This window comes from Nannobrachium achirus (genome assembly GCF_963921795.1).
Source record: "Nannobrachium achirus genome assembly, chromosome: 9".
Classification (NCBI taxonomy): domain Eukaryota; kingdom Metazoa; phylum Chordata; class Actinopteri; order Myctophiformes; family Myctophidae; genus Nannobrachium; species Nannobrachium achirus.
The window spans coordinates 51,418,310-51,440,951 of record NC_137818.1 but is presented as its reverse complement, the minus strand read 5'-3'; the positions used below and the strand labels follow the sequence as shown (position 1 = coordinate 51,440,951).

The 22,642-nt window shown below is 40.8% G+C and overlaps 1 protein-coding gene across 1 annotated transcript; it reads left to right on the top strand.

Annotated features, from left to right (window-relative positions):
- Window positions 1-54: 54 nt before the first annotated feature.
- On the top strand, window positions 55-22,165 carry LOC308290957 (eosinophil peroxidase-like; the record flags this gene model as incomplete). The annotated part of the gene is made up of 12 exons (XM_080732872.1): window positions 55-188; window positions 12,526-12,710; window positions 12,818-12,950; window positions 13,062-13,191; window positions 13,391-13,601; window positions 14,027-14,305; window positions 14,883-15,043; window positions 15,375-15,633; window positions 17,030-17,200; window positions 17,875-18,112; window positions 19,170-19,369; window positions 22,071-22,165. 12 exons carry the CDS (start codon window positions 55-57, stop codon window positions 22,163-22,165), a joined length of 2,196 nt encoding a protein of 731 aa, XP_080588998.1.
- Between the last annotated feature and the right edge of the window lie 477 nt (window positions 22,166-22,642).

Below are 22,642 nucleotides of genomic sequence, written 5' to 3'. Positions count from 1 at the left end.
GAAGGGAGGAGAGAGACAGACAGGTGAGCTCACTCAGAGGAAAGTCAAGTCCCAATGAGTATGGGCTCCCTGTCCACTGAGGGCTTTTATCTGGCCATTGAAGAGGAGGTGCTGGTATCCTCCTCCCAGCCCCCTCCCTCTCCTCTCTCTCCTCCCTCCATCCACCTGGTCCCACCCCTGGCCTGCGGGTACAGAGGCGGGTCATTTTTTCAAACTTGTGTTGTATGTCGTGTGGTGTCGTGTGCGTATACACACCAGTGGTTCCAGGCACGTGCACACACATCAAAGGGGGCTTGAGCCCCTGCCCTTTTATCCGCCCGTAAAAAGTGCCCTCTCAGACCATAGATACAGTTTTTATTATGGTGAAAGAAATGCAGATGCCCCCCTTTCAGGCAGCACTCAAAAGAATTGCCTTGTCCAAACTCTCCTGAACTTGAATGCAGCATCTTATGTAGAAGGAATTGCCCTCTCTGAGAATTGACTTGATTATGCTTAGCTCAGTGTGGTATCAAGTACCGAAAATAGCCGACCTCCAAGCTCACAACACGTCGCAGTCCGCTATTTACGCTATTTCCACCAAAAGGCTCCTATAGAAACTTCATCCCCTGCCTCTCTAACATTCTCCCTGAGTGGTTCTGAAAGTGGGGTCCAGGGACTCAGGTTCAGAAGTTCCTTGAGGAGGTTCCAAATGTACCATTACAGGTGAGAAAATGGAACTAAATGGATTTGTGTACACTATACAGGTATGAGTGTGAGCTTGAACACATGCATTTATGCATGCAAGTTAGCCTGGGAACCAGACAAATCTGCCATTGCAAAAAGAAAAAAAGACCTCTGCAAATCTGATCTGGCACCGCTCAGTTGTGATTCGATTTCACTCCCTCCGAAGTAGTGAGGGACCAGTCAGGGCCCAGTATGCAAATATGAGGCAGGTTTATCACCAGAAGCATTTTTTTTTATCCGCCCCTCGGACATTGTTGGTCTCGCATAACACCAACCACTGCTTCTAAAAAGAACAGATAAAGCATTTGTAGAGTGAGGTGAAGATGTCATATCTGGTGTTTCTTCACAGCCTCTTTTCCATGCTTAGTTCTGACTCAGAACGCAGACCTGTCCCAGACCAACTGAGAGGACAGGATGGTTCATAACTTAACAAAAGACCGTTAAATGACCCAAAAATATTCAATACTAAAAAAAACAGCAGCGACACTGGGGAAACCTGGAACGTGTTCTCCACAGTGAAGAGAATTCTTCTGCTGCTCGTAATCTGTCATCAGAGAATCTGTCATTGAATTCATTCGGGGCGACAGTGGGAAGAGACCTACGGTACAAGACAGGGAGAAAGACACACACAAGCATGCATGCACGCACACATGTGAGCACACACACACAGGCAAAGGGTGAAATACAGAGTAGAGGAGACACTAGCTCTGTTAATGGAACAAACACGTCTCTGTTCTTTCTGTTCAATAGTCCACTCTTTGAGTCCTGACAACTTGGCGAATAGCTGTATCAGCACTCACAGTCACACATGGGCCCTGCCCTGTCTCATTTGCAAGGAAGTAGTTTGGTAATTTGTAGCAAATAAGAATGATTGTCTCATTGTAGTAGAAAACATGCTTCCTTGATTTGTGGAAATATCTAGAAGGGAGGCCATGCAAACCTAGCATAAAACATATTGGCTGCCTCCAAAGCAACATTGTGTTATTTGTTCAGTCAATACAAAATACAATGACTACACACACATGTATGCATATGTGTGTGCGACAAGATTTGAAACTGTTGTTTTGTATCCACAATGATTAAACCCAGCCATGACCAATCTCCGCACAACAGGCGACCAGGCGTTCTGCTCCACTGCCCCACACCTGTGGAATGCCCGCCCAGACCATCTGAGAGCCTCACAACCTACTGATGCTTTGAACTCAAAACATACCTTTTTAACAAAGCCTTTGCTTAGCCTTTTTACCTTAGGTCTTATACCTACTAGAACTAGGAGATATGATCACATACACACCTGTTCTTGCCTCACTGCACTGGCTACCAGGGGCGTTCAGAATTGATTTTAAAATGACACTGTTTGTATTTACCGTAAATCACTGAACGGACTTGCACCTTTTTATATATTTTTATATATTTGGCCTCCTGGAGTCTCCTCAGTCCTCACTTACCCACATGAAATCTTAGATCAGCAGACAAGCTTTTACTCAAGACGAACCTTGTTACGGAAGGGGACAGCATTCGCTGCTATGGCTCCTTTTTTGTGGAACCAAAAACGATTGGAAATTAAACGGGCCACTTCTGTGCCCGCTTTTAAGTCTTTTAAAAACTCATTATTTTAGATTTTAGACTTTAACTAGAAATACTGTTCCTTCGAAACAGTGTGGGCTCGATTCCAACCCAAAACAATAATAGTAAAAGTGTCAAGTTCCCAGGCAATGCTCTCTTTCATTTTACTGACGTAAAATGGTAATGCAAATACAATGTAGACAAGCAGTGTTATTACATGAACTTAAAGGACCAGGTCACCTTTGGGACAACCAGATCTTATTTTATTGTTGTGTGGGGACACGATCAACACAATGTTGAGTTATTTTTTGTGTTCAATCTGTGTTTTTAGATATTTTAGTATTTCAGTATGCTACAACTGGTCTAGCCGCAAATTGCAACACTAGATTTTTTTATAATGGGATGAATCTAGGGTTGCAATACCTCCCATAGGCAGCCGATGCATGAAAACTGTTTTTTGCTAACTGATTGTATTAAACGACTTCAAACTCACCAATATTGTAGCTCTATGGAAAGCTTGGAATTTACTCTTGCTAACTGCAAAGTGTTTGTTTCTGAAAAATCCACCGAAGAATTGTTATGATTTATTTTCTGTCAAGAAATCCGAGCAGACATGGTTTATTTTCTAAGTGCTGAACTTCGGAAGCGCTCGTCTTCTATAACGCCATGTACCGCTGCCTCCTGCATAATGTGACATTTAGAACCAGGTGGTCACAGGACCGTTGAGGGATTTTCCACGAGCGCTTCCAAACTCCGGGACTTAGAAAAAATTATCACCTGAACCAAATTTCTTGGATAGAAAGTAGCTCCTAACATGTCTACTGTGGATTTTTCTGAAACAAACACTTTGCAGTTAGCAAGAGTAAATTCCAAGCTTTCCATAGAGCTACAATATTGGTGAGTTTGAAGTCGTTTAATACAATCAGTTAGCAAAAAACTGTTTTCATGCATCGGCTGCCTATGGGAGGTATTGCAACCCTAGATTCATCCCATTATAAAAAAATCTAGTGTTGCAATTTGCGGCTACAACTGGTCATATGATGCATTTTGCATCATATGATGCATGAGATGATGCAATATCATGCTACAAAGCATCATATGACCAGTTGTAGCATGCTGAAATAATAAAATATCTAAAAACACAGATTGAACACAAGAAATTACAGGATTGTGTTGATCGTGTCCCACACAACAATAAAATAAGATCTGGTTGTCCCAGAGGTGACCTGGTCCTTTAAAGGTATGGACAATTAAATCAAAATAAAATTAAAATATAATGTGGACGGGTAACCAACAACAAAAGTTCGAGACCAGTAGCATGTTGGGAACTGAAGTTATGGCTGTTTAAAGCCTGGGAAGAAAGATGGGGAACCTGTGTGTGTGTGTGTGTGTGTGTGTGTGTGTGTGTGTGTGTGTGTGTGTGTGTGTGTGTGTGTGTGTGTGTGTGTGTGTGTGTGTGTGTGTGTGTGTGTGTGTGTGTGTGTGTGTGTGTGTGTGTGTGTGTGTGTGTGTGTGTGTGTGTGTGTCCTAGGGGTCCCTGAACTACACTTTGCAAACCAGCAAACCACATCAAAGTAATAGTACGCAGATGGTCCTAATATTGACAAGCTTTTTAAAAACAGCAGATCTACAAGATCACAACATGTCGCAATGTCACATTGTAGATCAGCTTCTACGTGATTCATCTACCGTATGTTTTGTATTAATAATAAAATCTGCAAAGTAACAAGTAACTAAAGCTGCCAAATGCAATTGCAGTGGAGTATAAGTAACAAAAGTGTAAAGTAAAAGTTGGTATACAGTACGGGACATGCTGATCCAAATGCATATGGGGATATACTAGGATTCAAATGCAGACAGGCTGAAATTCATGGCTTTTAAAGTGTTTGGGGTGTGGTTTTGCCAGGTGGGTCCACTTCGGTTGATCGTCTGATTTGGAAATGCATTGGTTGTGATATCTCCCTGACAACCAACAACAACCACACAGAGTGCCCCTGCGGGTTCTAGGATATATACTGTAAAGCCCATCGCCCGGGAACCTTATTCTTTTTAAGTTAAATTTCTAAAACACTACAAAACATGTGTCAAAGACAAATACAAGCAAACGTCTCCACAGTAACACAGTAACAGTTGTTTGTGTGTCAGTGTGTGTGTATGCGTGTGTGTGTGTGTGTGCGTGTGTGCGTGCGTGCGTGCGTGCGTGCGTGTTAATAATTATTATTATTATTAATAATAAAATCTGCTAAATAAAAAGTAACTGTATTTATAGTAGAGTATAAGTAACAAAAATGGAAATTAGAGTAAAAGTACCTAAAAATTGTACTGTAGGTACAAGTACTTGTTTGTATATACTTGAGTAAATGTACTTGGTTACTTTGCAGCACCACTAGCCTTACATTAAGACGTCTCTGCCGAGACTTTCGCATTGTCACTGCAGGTCCGACTTATGTAAGGCTACATCACCACAGAACAGCCAATGACAGCCAAGCCTTTAATCACAGCTGTGTCAATCAGTAGAGCGGAGAGGGACATTTATTTATAGTTTTAACTATAACTATAGTTTTATACATCACACAGCTTAGACATTTGGATCAAATCAGACAGCAGACCTGTGTGAACGCATTGATATAAATAGCATATCTGAAGTGTGAATATTGCAGCCACAGCGACTTAATATAAACATGGGTCCCTTTCCTCTGTCTCACTCTCTCCCCACTCACTAAACCCATTGGAAATGCATTGGGTGCTTAAAGTTAAACATTTTTATTTTTTTATAATTAAACTACAAAACATTTCAAAACCAAAAGTACAAGCACACGTGTCCTCAGTAAGCTGAACACATAAAAATTTGAATGGTGTTGAAAGGTGTAAGCGTTTAAGAGATGAAGCGCGCCAAAGTTTTGAGGAGATACTGACTGACTGACTGACTGACTATAAATAATGAAGATAACATACGTGTGCTCGCCTTCCAGGCGAGCCCACAACTAGAATGAATGTAGCCTAGCTGGTTTCTGTTTTTAGTATTTTTTAATTTGTTCCTTTGTTTTAATTTTTGTATTAAATTGTCTACACGTCTACACGGACACGGACACGCTGTGATGTTTCTCATGGTAAACTGGCAAATGAACTTATTTATTACAATAAACTAAGTTAAAATTGAACGAGTGATTTGATGGATGGCATCAGATGAAAATTAGTGCTTAGAGCACAATGCATGTTTGACACACTATATGTTTTTGTAGCCTATTCTTTGTACTTGCACTTAAAGGAGTAGTTCACCCCCAAAATGACTTATTTTCTATTGATTACTCACCCGATGGAGACTTGAATTCTATAATATTTTTTGTTTTTTTGTCGCATTCCTAAGACAATAATTTGATTACAATAAATGTACCCCATTGGTCCCCATCCAGAATCAATGGGGGTAAATGTATTATAATCAATATTTTGTCTTAGGAATGCGACAAATACAAAAACATAATGCACTCTAGTCTCCATGGCATGACTAATTAATAGAAAAAACATTTTGGCGAATTTTGTCATTTTGGGGGTGAACTACTCCTTTAATGCTGTGTAGTGTATAAACACATGCGGGTTGTGCATTTGGACTAGGTCAGGTGGAAACTAGGTCGCAGGGACTGACGTCACACCAGGTTGCTGAATTTGAAACAAGCTCCTGTTTTTAATGGCGTGGCTCTGTAGGCAGCGAGCTGTGTGTGTGTGTGTGTGTGTGTGTGTGTGTGTGTGTGTGTGTGTGTGTGTGTGTGTGTGTGTGTGTGTGTGTGTGTGTGTGTGTGTGTGTGTGTGTGTGTGTGTGTGTGTGTGTGTGAAACCTATGGGCCAATCAGACCAAATTCATTGTGCACACTGACAGCAGTGTCAGTAGGCCACAGGTTTTTTATGTGTGTGCGTGCATGCTTGCGTTGCGTGTCTGTCTCTTCCCTGCATATCTCAAGGACGGGAAGAACCGTCTGAGCCTGATCGATCAAATCAATACTTCTCCATAATTTAAAATCTGTCCCCTGCAAGCCAAATGACGTCATGATGACGTTATGATAACGTCCTCCGGTGACTCCGGTGACGTTCACAACTAGGCCAGATCACAGCCCATATGGGGAAGATCTTGACGTCATTACCAGGACGTCATATGGACTTTTTTGTTTGACAGGATTATTGTTATTGTTTGTAATGTTAGTTGAAATATGAGCATGTAAGGTTATATTCTGGGACATATCTGACTAGTTATGATATTTATCTGGCCTCGATCGGACTCTCTCTGATTAATCCAGGACGTCCGTTTTCGTGGGCAGGATCTATGTTGGTTGAAATCAGGTGATATTCTAGGCCAGATCTGACTAGTCATGGTTTGATTTGATCTGGCCCCAATCGAGACGTCACCGCTTGCTTGGTCTGTATCTGTACCGGTATCTGCCTGTCATGTATGGAAATCAATTATGTCAGCAATATGAATATTACCTCATAGTGACGGACTGGCCTCCAAGCACCATGATAACGAGTACTGCACTGCACTGCAAGTACTCAGACAACAGGTACAGCGGCTATTCATGGGTTGCATTTGTAGTCCTACACCAGCCATGTTGAGGACCAACACAGGTGTTCTGATTGGCGAAGAACATTAGTTCTATGCCAATCAGACACATTGAAACACCTGTGTTGGTCCTCAACATGGCCGTTTTGGACTACAAATGCAACCCATGAATTGTAGTTTCTGTTAGCTTGGAATCCCCATTGATGATTGACAGGAAAGGAGGAAAAACCGAGGAGGAAATGGTGGAATCAGATTCCACCATTTCCACCATCAGGCGGTGCAGTACTGTATAAAGCCACTCAGTCAGGAGTCAGGACATATCATCTTTTGAAAGGCATAAGACCAAAGTGAAGGGGCACGGCGGAATTGGTCCTCATGAAATTCCTGCCCTGGCACAAACATTGAAGCGCAGCAAACGGAGACACTAACGGGGGACTTTGTGTGCTTTGTAGACAGCATACTCCAACCTGGCAAGCAATGCATCACCTCCAGCCCGTTGCCCCCTCCTTGTTCTGGGGACATTCAAGTTCAGCCGCCTACGACAACTACACATCTGGCTTTATAGGACACTGTAGGAACAGAGACATGGTCCCCTTTGTGGAATTTTACTACTTTCCTGAACCAAACTGAACCTTTGAAGCATGGTCTCCTCCCAAACCAACCATTCACATCTTTTATCTACAAACACTATGTTCTAGGCTAAAAAAAGGCTTTTATGCGTGTCCCCCTTTTCAGTGTTCTTTTAAAGCCATATGTCTTACTATTTAATATTTATCCCATTCCCTGACTATTTTTCGATGCTTGTGTTCAGGGTTAAGTGCAAATTTGTATGGTTACATACTGTACTGCTTTCTGAATTTTCTGATTATCTGTCTTCTATGGTAATTAACTCTTCAAATGCAATTATTTTTATATTCATATCATACCACTAATTCTTTAGCTATTGGCTTTTTACATAGGCTCTCTTTTTTTTGGCATGGAACAACATGTTCTTGGTCTGACACATACGGTAACTGTGCCTGGGCATATTATAGAGTATCCGCTCCCTTAACCAGCTTGATCTCTGTGTTTCTGGTTTTTCTGTTTTCCAGCGTGATACAATGGACCAGACACGCCCATTGTGCTCTCGTATTTGTAATGAAAACACAGCCCCCAAATCACTCAGTTAACGGTTTAAATCTACTCCACTTTAGACGCTGTAGTGAGTCTAGCGACTGTTACTTCTAACAGGGTCATCCCCTTAGATCGGTGGCAATATCTGCATTATTTTAAAAGAGAATAAAGGATGGTTGAACGCAGGTGGAGTTTCCGATGAGCAGTGATATGTGAGGACGTGTACCTTTATACTTTGTTGTACAACACAGAGCTCATAATGGGCTATGAGCTTGTAGATCTGCAGATTTGAGTGGTGCTAACCACTCCTACATCTGGCTTTGTCTGTATGTACATTATGTTTGTACCTATGTATCTATGTCTCACTTAATTGGCTAGCTTTGCGGGATGTTTAATGAAATTAACTCATAAAGGGAGCACCACTTTTATGATTTTCTTTTACATTATTGACATTTTTCACCATAGGAAAAATAGGGTGGGTCTCCAGGTGCCAAATGGTTAGTTGTACTATGCGGATACACAAGCTGGAGTGGAGCCTGAGCTTGATGCGCAAATCTGTTGTCTCGCATGTCTCCCCTGCCCTCGATTTCCTGTCTTTAAACTGTTTGTGTGAACACTGAAAAATAACCCAATTCATTGCAATTTAGCGATATAATCGTAAACGAGTCACAAACCAAAGATGAAGAAATCATGTTCGCTGTAAGGGAGATTTTTAATCCAAGACGAATGAAGAGGTTTTACTGCTTTTAATTTAAAGGAGATCTCAAGGAAAAGTAACTGAACCCTGGATTGGATTCTACACTGGCTTTACCAAAGCCTACTCCAGGCATGTGCATACTAGGAGGAGGTAAGAACCCCCAGAGGGAACAGGATCAAATGAACTCCCCCTGGTTGAGTACCTGTTTGCACTGTGCATTCTGGACAAGTAATTAAGCAAGTATTTGGGAACACAGTGAAATATGGAATACTCTCTCTACTATTCCATCCTAGTTAACTGAAGTGAGCACAGGTTAATTAAACGAGACAGGGTTAAATTTATACCTAAATAATAATAATAAACGTGTTAATGCAATACTCTAGACTGAACAGTAGATGGCAGCAAACATCCTGCCTCATTCAGGAATTATTGGGAGCTTCACACTTCAATGAAACTAACAAATCGGACTACCACTTTGCAACATGAACATTCACTAAAATGTAGGCCATAAGATCCACCTATAGATAACCTTGTGTATCTACAATATATCCCCCTGGATTATGGATTCATGGGGTTAAAGTGGTTCATTGAATTGTGAATTGTTTTTATTTCTTATAACACTTATGTTTTATACATCATGTTTTATTCTCTTTTATTTATTTACAGTTTTATTATGTAAAGCACTTTGTAACTTTTTTAAATATTGTGCAATATGATAGTATAGTTGCTTATTTGGGCATTAGACAATAACGTTTTATCTGAAATTCATATGGTGCATCCATCAATCCATAGCCTAACTCAGACTTTTTCATGTCAAAGAGCCCAAAATGTATATGTACCCTACCCCCCAAAGGAAGTTATTATGTTGATGCTTTGCAAAACGCTTTACTTTTCAGGGCTTCTTGAGGGGCTTCCAGGGGGTACCTAACAAAATGTGTTAATATAGCGTCACATTCAGTTTAAACACTTTAACCTACATACAGTATTTTCCGGACTATAAGGCGCACCGGACTATAAGGCGCACTGTCAATGAATGGTCTATTTTCGAACTGTTTTCATATATAAGGCGCACCGGACTATAAGGCGCACATAATAGACGCTACCGTTGTGTTATGCATCCAACAGATGGAGCTGTGCTAAAGGGAATGTCAATGTCAATGAATGATCCATATATAAGGCGCACTGGACTAAGGCGCACTGTAGTTTTTTGAGAAAATTAAAGGCTTTTAAGTGCGCCTTATAGTCCGGAAAATACGGTACATCAGCAACTGTGTGTGTTTTAACAACACAAATCTTGTATGGGGGGTCCCTCTTCCTTGGGACACTGATGTCTCGCCCATGTGTGGGTGGAATCAGGGAGCATGACAGCGTCACAAAATTTCACAAACTGTCCATACACGTTCCAGCCATATGCTAGGTCTCACCTAACCACATTTAAATACATATGCTAGTTACGCAAATGACTTTGCCGCAATTGCCTTTCAACAATGTCATTGCTCAGTTGAGTGGTGTATGTTGCACAATAATGTTTTGCATACAGAAAACATTTAAAGCAAATGTCACTTGGTCTTTGAAATGTGTTACCCACACAGAAGCATATAGTCACCAAGCACTAGAAGGTTATTATTTTGGATGCAGTCTGTAAGAAAGACGGAAAATAACTTTTGCTGAGGCTTAATGTTTTTAACTGCACTTTTTAATTAATCTATGATAGTCAGTGCTGCAATTGTCATGTTCACAACAAGAGGAAACAAGTCTTATGCACCGCTGATCGGCTCAGAGACGAGTGCGTAGGCAGGGATCAACGTATATTAAAACAAAATGGCCCGCATACCGTCTGCACTTGCACAATAGGAACGTTCAGAACAATAATAGACTTATTATCAACATTGTTAAGGTGGTCAGCAATGTTAATGGCAAAGCAGCTGTCCCAGCTGTCAGACATAATTGTCTCGTCAGAGAAAGCAAGGTCGATTCAAGGCAATGTATTGATATATTTATTGCGAGGGATTATCGCAATATAACGCAATATCGATATTTTGGCCCACCCCTACAAGTTACTGTAACTAAAAGTTATTTCAGTTCACACTTTCTTTTCTTGTCTAAAGTTAAACTGTCTCACAGCAAGGCAGCACACACATAGTGTACGTACAACATGCACAGAAACGTTCAAGATACAGTGAGGTCGCTTTTCGCCGTTAGGCGTGTTACTGGTAGCATTACATAGCAGTGTACCCTATGAATATTAAAAACATGCAGGATCAGGTACAGAGCATCATGTATATAAACATGATAGGATACTGTAGGTGCATTGTTTGTCCTATTGTCCCATGGTGTGGTGAGAACCCAAATTCAAGACAGCAAGGCAGGTGGAGGGTGTGTGTAACAAAGATAAGAACTGATGGACATAAACTAACATGTAATGTTGTATGTATGTGTTCCAAATGTTAGTGTTACACCTTTGACCCTATGCAGGGTCAAAAAGCTGGGAGTTGACCCTATGCTGGGTCAAAAAGCAGGGAGAGGGGCTGAAATGGCTTTTTAATGACCTGCATAATGATGTTATGCATCATCTGTGATTTTAATCCTCACTGCATCATTTTGGACAAATTGTTGGTGGAATGTGACATTATGAATAGAGAGGTTTGTAAGCTGTATTCAAGATGAGAGATTATGCTAATATTGTGCCTTTCTTAGCAGATAAAACATCTCAATAGTATAAACATCATAAAAATAAAAGGCACTCAATGGGAGACAATTAGGGCCTTTTGGGGAAAAAAGAAGAAAAACGAACTTGTCTTAATTTTGTTGCAATTCTAGAATATAGATTCCAATAAAAGACACATTTTAGCATGACAGGGTGGAGACAAGTGTGGGTGAAGGAATGAGGGAGGAGGACCTGCATAGGTTTTTCCTTCAGACGTCACATTTGGGAGTGTCCCTCATATGTATAAATGATGGGTGAGTATCTGAAATAAGGTACATGTTGTTTTGGTCTTTATTGGAAGGAACAGCTGGCAGGGCATTGCAGGTACAGGAGACATGGATTAAATTTAACTCAATTTAACTTAATATTACAGCAGTTAATCCTTACATTTTGCAGTGATGAATAGATTTCTGTTCCTGCTGGCTGCTGGTCTGGTTCTCCAGAGCCAGGTTAATGCTGGTGAGTGCTATCTTTAACGCAGAATTTTTAAATTAGAATAGTTGGAATCATAATCTCATTGTTTCATTACAATTTTACTATATTATTAATAGAATTATTATTATGACTTTTTACTGTTACGGAAATGTGTCATATCTAGAACAGCAATATGCGTAATTAAAAATGAAGTAATTAACATGCTACGCAACACAATTCAATGATAACTATAAATTACTATAAAAACATTTATTGTAGAAGTGAAATATATACCGGAAATACTTTCTCTCTCTCTCTCTCTCTCTCTCTCTCTCTCTCTCTCTCTCTCTCTCTCTCTCTCTCTCTCTCTCTCTCTCTCTCTCTCTCTCAGAACCAATCTTGCCCAGTGGTTTCATTGAAGATGTTGTGAATGAAGCTAAAATCAGAGTGGATAATGATTATGAATACTCCAGGAGAGAGTGAGTATACCAACTTTTCGAGAATGTAAAAAAAAAAACGTAATTTTCACAAGTTTACAGGGAAATACATTTTTGTGCAAACTCAATCATTTAGTAGTTTCAGTAAAAGGGGGTGAAGAGAATAGATAGCATAAAAAGGAGGAGGTACGTACATAAATACATATATACGTATGTGAAGGTGCAAGGAATAGACAATGCCCCAAAGAATCACACAATGACCATGGCCTGAATTATTCTTTGTTATTAAGTCTATACACTCATGTCGAATCCAACACAGAAGCATAGCCCGTGTCCAGAGGAATGGAGCTAACCATGCAGATGTTGTACGACTGCTGAAGCAGCCTGCTGGAGCGACCCGCACAGCGGTGCGTTCTGCTGACTATATGGACGCTGCCATCAGACTGATCCAGAAGAGGTCTCTCACAGCTCACCACATTCAAAAGAGATCCATCAACGCCACAGGTTGGTTTTCTGCTGTAGTTTGCATTTCTCATAAATATGTACTGTATCTCCCCACTTCTCCATTGTTTGATTAATTTATTATTGTTATCTTTGCATCTCTGCCTTAGATCTGATCTCTGAAAAGGACCTGAGACTCATTGCTGAACTGTCTGGCTGCTCTGCCAGGTCTAGTCCTCCCTCCTGCAGAACCACTCCCAATGTCAGCCAGTTCCGAACACCCACTAATGTCTGCAACAACAGGTGGGGCTAGTAGCTATACAATCTGTAATCCTTACCTTTGCTCTTATGCCAATATTCTCAAGAATGTAGATTCAGAGATAAAAATATTAATGTTTATTTTCTCCTTGAAAGGAATAACCCGCATGTGGGGTCTTCCAATACGCCCTTCGCCCGCTGGTTACCTGCGGAGTACCAGGATGGTATCTCTCTGCCCAAAGGCTGGGATCCTATACGACAAATCAACCGCCGCATTCTCCCCATGGTACATCAATACAACACTCTATTCATTTAGTTCAGTTTACTACAGTGTAGTTCTTTATAGTTAAAAAGAAGCGACAAAATGTTTATGTTTTATCAGTTAGGCAATCAATGGCTGTCATGTGCAATGAAATCTGTAGTGTTCAACACTGAAGAGATTTTACTGTGTGATTACTTGAACTGAAGTTCTTGTCTCTGCCCAGGTAAGGGAAGTGTCCAACCTTGTATTGCGCACAGCCAATGAGGATGTGGAGGAGGACTCTCTCTACACCAACCTGGTGACCATCTATGGCCAGTGGCTTGACCATGACCTGACCTTAACCCCTACCTCTCCTGTCACCCGTTCATTCAATGAGGACATCGACTGTGACAAGACCTGTGATAACACAGAGCCTTGTTTCCCCATTTCGGTCAGTATAATGAATATATGAGTGCTCACTTTCAGGGGGAAACATTTCTCACTCTCTTTTTTTACTGAGCAAACACACACACGCACGCACACACGTAGGCCAATACATGCTCCTTCCTACATCTGAAACCTGTGTGACCTATGTCATTCCGAACTTCATGGCTTGGCAAGGCTTACTTACTTTACATTGTATATTTTGTCTATAACTGAGGGTGTTGTGTTGAATGTGATGTCTTTTATCCAGCTGTATCGGCAGTATTTGCCTTGCCCTGTGATCTGTATATTAACTGCTGTGCTGCCTTTGGCGACTGACTTTCCCCAGTAGGATCAATAAAGGTCTTATCTTATGTCATCCTAAAACAGGTCCCAAGAAGAGATCCCCGCTTTAATCACTGTACAAAGTGCATCCCGTTCCTCCGTTCATCTCCAGCCTGTGACTCTGACAACAACGGGGGAAGACCTGTGCGCCAGCAGATTAACGCCATCACAGCTTTCATCGACGCGGGCATGGTTTATGGCGCAGACGATGCCAAAGCTCGCAGTCTCCGCAACCTCACCAGTGACAAGGGCCTGTTGAAGGTCAACGACCAGTTTGACGACAACGGACGCAAGTTCATGCATTTCACTACGATGGACACCAATGTGTGTGCCACGCGACAGAGCATCACCAATGTCACCGATGCCCAGGAGGTGCCCTGTTTCAGTGCTGGTGAGTAAAAACTTTTCTGGTTAATGAAAAAATATCACACCCAGTGTGAAGTGAGTGGTGGTATTTATGAGATAAATGCATTAAGCGTCCAACGAATCTTGGCCAATGTGGGATGGGACAGGACATACATACAAACAGAAGCGGGACATACGTACAAACAGACAAAGCCAGATCTAGGAGCGGTTAGCACCGCTCAAAAACAGATGTACACTGTATGTATAAGACATTGAGCTGATTTTATCTGTCAGAAAATATTCCATTACAGTGATCAGATACAATTGTGTGCAATAACATCATGGTCTCACCCCACATCACCCCACCCATCTTTACACTAAATCCTTTTTTTTATTGCCCCCTCAACTCCACCCTCCTCTCCCAACCACAAGCTCATGTTGTAATCACCATGCATTAACTGAAAATTCTGCAATTAAGCCAGTTTAACTACAAAACAAAAACTGTTCAACTGCATTATATACTGTACTGTAAATATATATTCCATTTAACCTTTATTCTAAGTTAGCTGTCTATCAGCCACTGTTGTTTAACTTGAAATCACAACCTTCCCTCTGTCTCATAGGTGATGGCCGTGCCAATGAACACATCGCACTGTTGGCCCTGCACTCACTGATGTTGCGTGAGCACAACCGTCTAGCAGGAGCTCTGGCCAACCTCAATCCCCACTGGGATGGGGAAAGACTTTACCAGGAATCTCGTAAGATCATGGGAGCTTACCATCAGGTATGGAACAGACAATGACATACAATAGCGATTCCTAACCTGTAGACTGGGGCCCACTGGTGGTTTGTCAGAATATTGCAAGTGGGCCCACACACTTGGCCTATCCATCTGACCATTTGTGGTCAGATGGGTGTGCCGCGAACGGTTTAAAGATTTGAAAGTGGGCCCTGATCCGGAAAAGGCTGGGACCCACTAATAACACTAACAACACTGGCGTACACTGGTCGACACCGCTTTATAACTAAAGTTTGATTTGATTAGATTTGAACAAAACCAATGATCCCATTATTGATGCAGTGATATTTCAATACGTGAAACTCTCTCCCACCAGGTCATCACATATAGGGACTACTTGTTACACATCGTTGGTCCATATTTCTTCAATAAGAGACTCTCTACCTACCCTGGCTATGACGAGAACGTGGACCCAAGTATCTCCAACATATTTGCGACGGCTGCCTACCGATTCGGCCACCTGAATGTTCAGCCCTACATGTTCCGTCTGGATGAGAAATACCAGGAGCATCCCCGTTTCCCCAGCATACTGCTGCACAAAGCTTTCTTCACACCCTGGAGAGTTGTCTTTGAAGGTACTGTATGACCCACTAGGGCTGGGCATAAAATATAATTAGCTCAAATATATATGTTTTTAAATAGTGTAAATGGCTATAAACACTATTTAAAATATATATACAGTATATTCGTTCATTATACAAATGATCATACCTTGATCATTACTATCATAAAAAAAACTTTCTGTGCACTATTTTGGTGTGAAACTGATAGGGTTGATGTTGGGCAGAAACAGCTTTGTATGTTTTCTTTTTTGTAAATTATTGCCTCACAGTGTCACACAAACATAGTGAAAATAACCGATCTAAAAGCTCACAACGCATTGTATCGTGATGCATTGTGAGCTTTTAGATCTGCCTTTTTTTGCGATTTAATAGAAACCTTTGAAGTGGTTAAAAAGTCTAACTCTCTCCAGAGAGAGAATGTGCGGTTTATAAACATTTAACCAATGAAACATATTAACAAGAACTAAATAACGACATTGCAGGGATGTGCTGGCCATTGGAAAAAGCGGTAGAAGAGAAGCAACCCGCACTCACGTTTTCAATCATAAGAGTCTTTTTTAATAGTGGAACAGCAGCAGCAGTAGTCAGGAGGAGGACAGACGCGTTTCGGCCCTCAGGCCATCATCAGTGTTACTGAGTAACGTAGCGGAAGTGACGTATATATAGAATACAAGGTATTGTTGATTATACGAAATACATTACAGCTGTGTCTCATTATCAAATGACAATACTAAATAAGAAAATTAAAAACATTCATTGTTTAGAAATGTAGAAAATAGAAAATAACAAATCCCACAGGGAATATACACAATTACATTTATAGAAAACAGGTTAGTATCAATTCTTCATTGGAAAAAGCGGGACAACTTCCGAACGGCCGGTTCATTCCCGGCCGGTCCAGGCCGGCCATTAGGAAAAAATTTAAAATAAAATGTCGGCCTTCGTTCCATTTTGGGGCTGGGCGGCCAACAAAGTAAATCGTCACTGTCGGGCAGAAACCTTGTATCCAAGTAAAGCCCTGCTTCATCATACAAGGCCGTCGCACAAAAGTAGTGAAAACAGCAGATCTACAAGCACACAACGCCTCGCACCGCGAGGCGTTGTGTGCTTGTACTGTAAATCGGCTGTTTTCACTAGTTTAAATCATTTTTAAAATTATAAATACAAAACAAACGGTTTTGGACATACAAGGTTTCCACCCGACAACACCGAAATATAACTCAGGTAATTGGCCCACTGGCTTGTCACTTGTCATGATCTGAAATGGCAAATCTTTGAGTAGCAGCAGCGCTAGCGCAATGAGGGCCTCTCCAACTCTTTTTCCCGGGCTGAATCAGGGGCCCAGCACGTCCCTGCTACATTGGATCCAAGAGACACACAAGGCAGATTGTTTTGTATCCTACCATAGGTGGTGTGGACCCCATTCTGAGGGGACTGGTGGGTCGCCGGGCCAAACTGAACACACAGGAGCACATGATGCATGATGAGATGAGGGAACGACTCTTTGAATACAGCTCTAGCTTGGCTCTGGACCTGGCCTCCCTCAACCTACAGAGAGGCAGAGACCATGGACTTCCTGGTACGGCCTTCTGTTTCACTACCTTCCTGCTATGACAGTGGTTCTCAACCTTTTCTGGCCGCGACCCCCACATTAAACATATTTTAACTGGGCAACCTTGTGAAAATAGCAGATCTACATGTTCACAACTGCGAGGCGTTGTGCGCATGTAGATCGGCTATTTTCACAATTTCTGCCTCTAGAGTTATTAAAAAATTGGAATAACGTGTTCCTTCCGTTACGTCCAAACCGGGGAAATCCCCACTGTCAGGTGAAAAGAAGCAACTTGGACTAACTCATGCGTAGAAGGAAGCATGAGGTCAGTCCGTTGTGACATTATGTTAATCATCTGGGGACCCCCCTGGGGGTCCCGACCCACAGGTTGAGAAATACTGTACTATGCGACCCTCGCGCCTACGTCACATTGCAGAGCCAACAGATTTGTCATAGTGTCAAGGACTTTGTCTGTCTGAGTACCCGTTGTCCCTGTCAGTCTGGATCTCCCATCCTAGATTTGCCTATATATGGGCATATCGGGTTAATATGTCTGAGTCAAATACTGGTCCTCCCAGTAGCCAATTTTAATATAGTATATGCCTTCAAAGTATTTTCCCATGTGCTAAAATTACTCACTATTTGCTCTCTGTCTCTCTCTCTCTCTCTCCCTCTCTCTCTCTCTCTCTCTCCCCCTGTAGGCTACAACAAATGGCGCAAGTATTGTGGTCTATCACAGCCCCAGAATCTGAGAGAACTGACTGAAGTATTGAATAACTACAAGTTAGCCAGAAAACTTCTGTTCCTCTATGGCACTCCTGACAACATTGATGTGTGGCTGGGTGGGGTGTCTGAGCCTTTCGTACCTGGTGGCAGGACGGGGCCCTTGTTTGCCTGCATCATCTCCAAACAGTTCCAGAACATTCGTCAAGGAGACAGGTAAACACGGAGGACTGTCTGAAAGTACATTTAACGCAGACATGAAATACCGGTTTAGTGGAGTGGTTCCCAAACAACTCCTTGAAGCCTTATCCTGGAGATTGTTTTTGTTGCATTCCTGGGCCAATAATCCAATATTTGACTATTTGAAGTTACAGTAATAGGAGACTAGTCTTGTGTAGCCAGACAGCTATTCCACAATCTCCAAACGCTGAATAGAGTCTGGAACTACAATCCAAATATATATACAGAAATATATTTTAAAATATCTTTACATTGAACTTTTTTATTTCCATTTTTGCGAAGCAGCAATCTAGCTTAGATGAGTTTTATTTATATTAGGATAAATTTGCGCGACTGTAAAGACAAAACGGAAATGGGAAGGAGGCTTTAAAATGATCGGGCCAATCAGTGACTGCGTTCCAACTGAACAGTGAAGGGCAGTCACTGATTGGCCCAATCATTTTCTGATTTCTCATACTCGCTCCCTATGGGCCGAAGTCCAGACTGATACCATGGAGGAACTTGTGAGTGAATCCATTTCATCAGTCTGGCTAATGCTATAGGTTATAATAGGAGACCAATCTTATAAGAGCAAAACCATAATTATTTAAAACATAGTTTTTTAACCTGAATCATCAGTAGGCTCATCGGTGATTAGACTGTGAGAGTTGTTTTGGGGTTTATAATATTATTTTATATAGGCCTAGTTTTATTTTGGTCTATACTGCACGGATAGACGGATAGAAAGTCCTTTTTGGGTGAAGTATTCCTTTAACAAAAATATGTATAAATTATTTTAAAATAAATGTGTATATGTATTTCTTATTTTTCTATATGTTATTAAGAAATAATGAAAATAGATGATCTACAAGTAGTAAATCGAATAATTTAAATATAGGGTTTACGTGGTTAATTAATAATGTAAGTGGTAATGCATAACTTCTCGAACTGAAACATTTTGGAACCTCTGGTTTCTAGACATCAACTCTAGCCATATTGGTACAGTACATTCACATGGGTTTCTAAAAAGTTCATGATGACATGTCAATTTCAGACATTGGTGGGAGAACCCAGGAGTTTTCACTGAAACCCAGAGAAAGTCCCTGCAGAATACATCTCTCGCTCGCATTATCTGTGACAACACTGGCATCACCGAGTACCCTGACAAACCCTTCCTGTACCGCCCCAGAGGCTCCGCCGGTTACACCAAGTGTGCAGACATACCTGCCTTTGACCTCAGCCCATGGAGGGAAGGTAGTGGATGACTTTCTTAATGCACAAATACATGTTTGACCTATTGAAAGTGAATTTTTACTTTAAAAACATATTGTCTAATCAGGCTTTGTAAGTAAGAGAAATATAAAAAGTAATTGAAAAAACACTGCATCCTCACGTATAACGAGTATATTATGAGTCACCAGAACCAAGTGTTTTTGATGAATCTATTGTGGTTAAAATGGAGGTCTATTAAATACTTAAAAACTGTCTGGGGTTCTCCCAAAAGCCTGATTAGACAATAAAATGACCAAAAGTGAAATATCCCTTTAATTGATAGGTGATAATAGGGTTAGGGTTAGGGTTAGCAGAGATTGCAGAGATTCTGATTTCTCACTGTCGTCTTCTGTGAATCAAGGTCCAAACGGCTTTGCTGGGGGTGTTTAAGGGCCACCTGGAACTCAAGGACCACAAGGTATAACCATAACATACTAAACATTTAGTTTCATAAAGGATCTGATATAGCCTTAAATGCAATATCCCAAAATGCCAAAATGGAGACAGTATGTTGGTTTGAATATCAAAAATGATTCATTTTGTCCCCCCTAGGAATCAGAGGGCCACGTGTCGCGAGGGGGTCCCCTGACCGAACCAAAATTGTAGCTTTTTCTGTGCCATAAACATCCTCAAATCAGGCATGGCTACCACCTTCAGGGAAGTCATCTACAATGTTACAATGTGCAGGACACCAAGAACAGGTATCACCTGTCTGATACAAATGATAATGTAGGTCATTTTCTGACGCTGAAAGACTTCATTGTTAATATCATATGTCACTCAGAATCTCTCTGATTCACAAGAACCGTATATTTCCTAATAGTAGCCCAGGGACAAATAGTAGCTGCGTACGTAACGTAATAGGCCTAGTAGCCGGGGGTCTGACCCCATTTTGCACATCAAACTACATTCAAATAGACGCAGATAAATGTTGCAAATAGCCACCTGGTTCTTTTAAACGGCTGGGGTCCAAATTGATTTTGCGTATTAAAATCCCTGGGCTACTATTTGGAAATATATGCCTACGGTATTTAACTTACCTTAAGCTGTTTATTGTTGCACTGCATTCATTCTTAAGTGAACAAAGCTGGCTTGGCCTCTTCGTTGCATTCATTGCTGAGAAATTCAATTAATGATACATCACTCATTTATCAATTATGTTCTGGGAATTCCTTCCCATTCTTCTCTTTTTAAAGCTTACAGTTAGCAAATGAATGTCAATTATTATGTGATCTCTACATAAGCTAAGCTATTGGATGTATTTATTTCTGAAACTGGAATGTTACTATGCATTATGACCACATAATGTAAATAAAACAATTTGTAAACATATTCATTGTCATCATTTCTCCAAGTTTTGATAATCCTTACTAACACGCCTAATGTTGTATGGTTGTATATGGGTTATGAGTTAGAGATTTAGGCAGTAATGAGAAAACACACATCTGTTGTAAGATTATCTTATTCGTTAAACCACAGGCCAGCAGATGGCGCCATTGGAATTATATTAATTTGATCTCCTGCATTGTCTTAACATTCCAGAAGGCCAGAAAATATTAAAACACTGCTGACTAACATACTATGGCACTGGCCTTCATGTGTTTAACAAATGCATCACCTGGTTAAACAACCAGGCTGATTCTGGTCATAGGTCTCATTTAATGTTACATGTAGTATGTTGACTATATGCCCAATACATGATAGTTATGCTTCGCTTTATTATATTCTTTCTCTATTATTATTATCTATTAGTTCATACCTTATTCCGGGGGTCAGCAACCCGCGGCTCTAGAGCCGCATGCGGCTCTTTAGCGCCACCCTATTGGCTCCCTGGAGCTTTTTCAAAAATGAAAATGGAAAAAGATGGAGGGAAAGTATATTTTTTGTTTTAACGATTTTTTATCGTCACTGTCGGGCAGAAACCTTGTCATCTCCAAGTTTCAAATTTGTATGTTTTTTTTTTTTTTTCACAAAGTAAAGCCCTGCTTCATCATACAAGACTGATGCACAAAAGTAGTGAAAACAGCAGATCTACAAGCACACAACGCCTGTAGATCGGCTGTTTTCACTAGTTTAGTTCATTTTGTAATTGATAAATACAAAACGAAGTTTTGGACATACAAGTTTCCACCCGACAACGACGATGTATAAGGCTTTTATAATTTTTTGCGGCTCCAGACAGATTTGTTTTTAGTTTCTTTGGTCCAATATGGCTCTTTCAACATTTTGGGTTGCCGACCCCTGAACGAAGTATATCCATCAGTCCAACTCAAGACTACTTTTACCTGTCTCTGTCCTGCTTCACACCTAGGCCTACTATGCCCTAAAAAGCCAAAGTGACAGTAACTAAGTTTTTGGACCCACCTTACTGACTTAAATTTATATCCCAAAGGTAAAATTAGCCTTCATGATTTTGAGGGGTAAACAATTACCTCAAGAACAGATACACATAGTATCTTAGTGTAATATCACTTATATGCCGATATCTTATTTGATTTGCCTTACCAGTTGAAACACTTTTAAACCCATTTATCAGTTAATTTTGTTATCGTAGTTACTGCACTTTGGGCTATATGACACTGGACACTAAACGGGACATGATATCCCCCCCACAGGATCAATAATGGTCTATGGCATATGACACCTCTGTGTTTCCATAATATGACACCTTTGTGTTTTTCAGGTTCAAATTATCAGCCAAACCAATCAAACAAACTAAAGAGGAAACAGATTATACCTGCTGGAAACTGCAGTTATGCACAGAGCCTATCGCTTTAGATGCCATCTCTTTGTCATAGGTGTCCTACTTTTTGTCATACACCATTATTGATCTTGTGGGGGAATTTCAAATCATAGCCCAAAGTGCAGTAACTACATGAACTGATAAATGGTTTAAAAGTGTTTCAACTAGTCAGGTAGATCAAATCAGATATTGGCATATAAATGATATTACACTAATTGTGTATCTGTTCTTGAGGTAATCTCTCAAAATCATGAAGGCTAATTTAACCTTTGGAATACACATTAAATGAGACTTAGACCAGAATCAGCCTTGTTGTTTAACCTGGCGATTCATTAAATGAATGGCCTAACATAACATACTATATGACACTGGCCTTAACAAATTTTGTTAAGGCCAGTGGCAGTGTCATATAGTATGTTATGTTAGGCCAGTGTCATAGTATGCACAGTGTTTTAATATTGTATGGCCTTCTGGAATGTGAAGACAATGCAGGAGATCAAATTAATGTAATT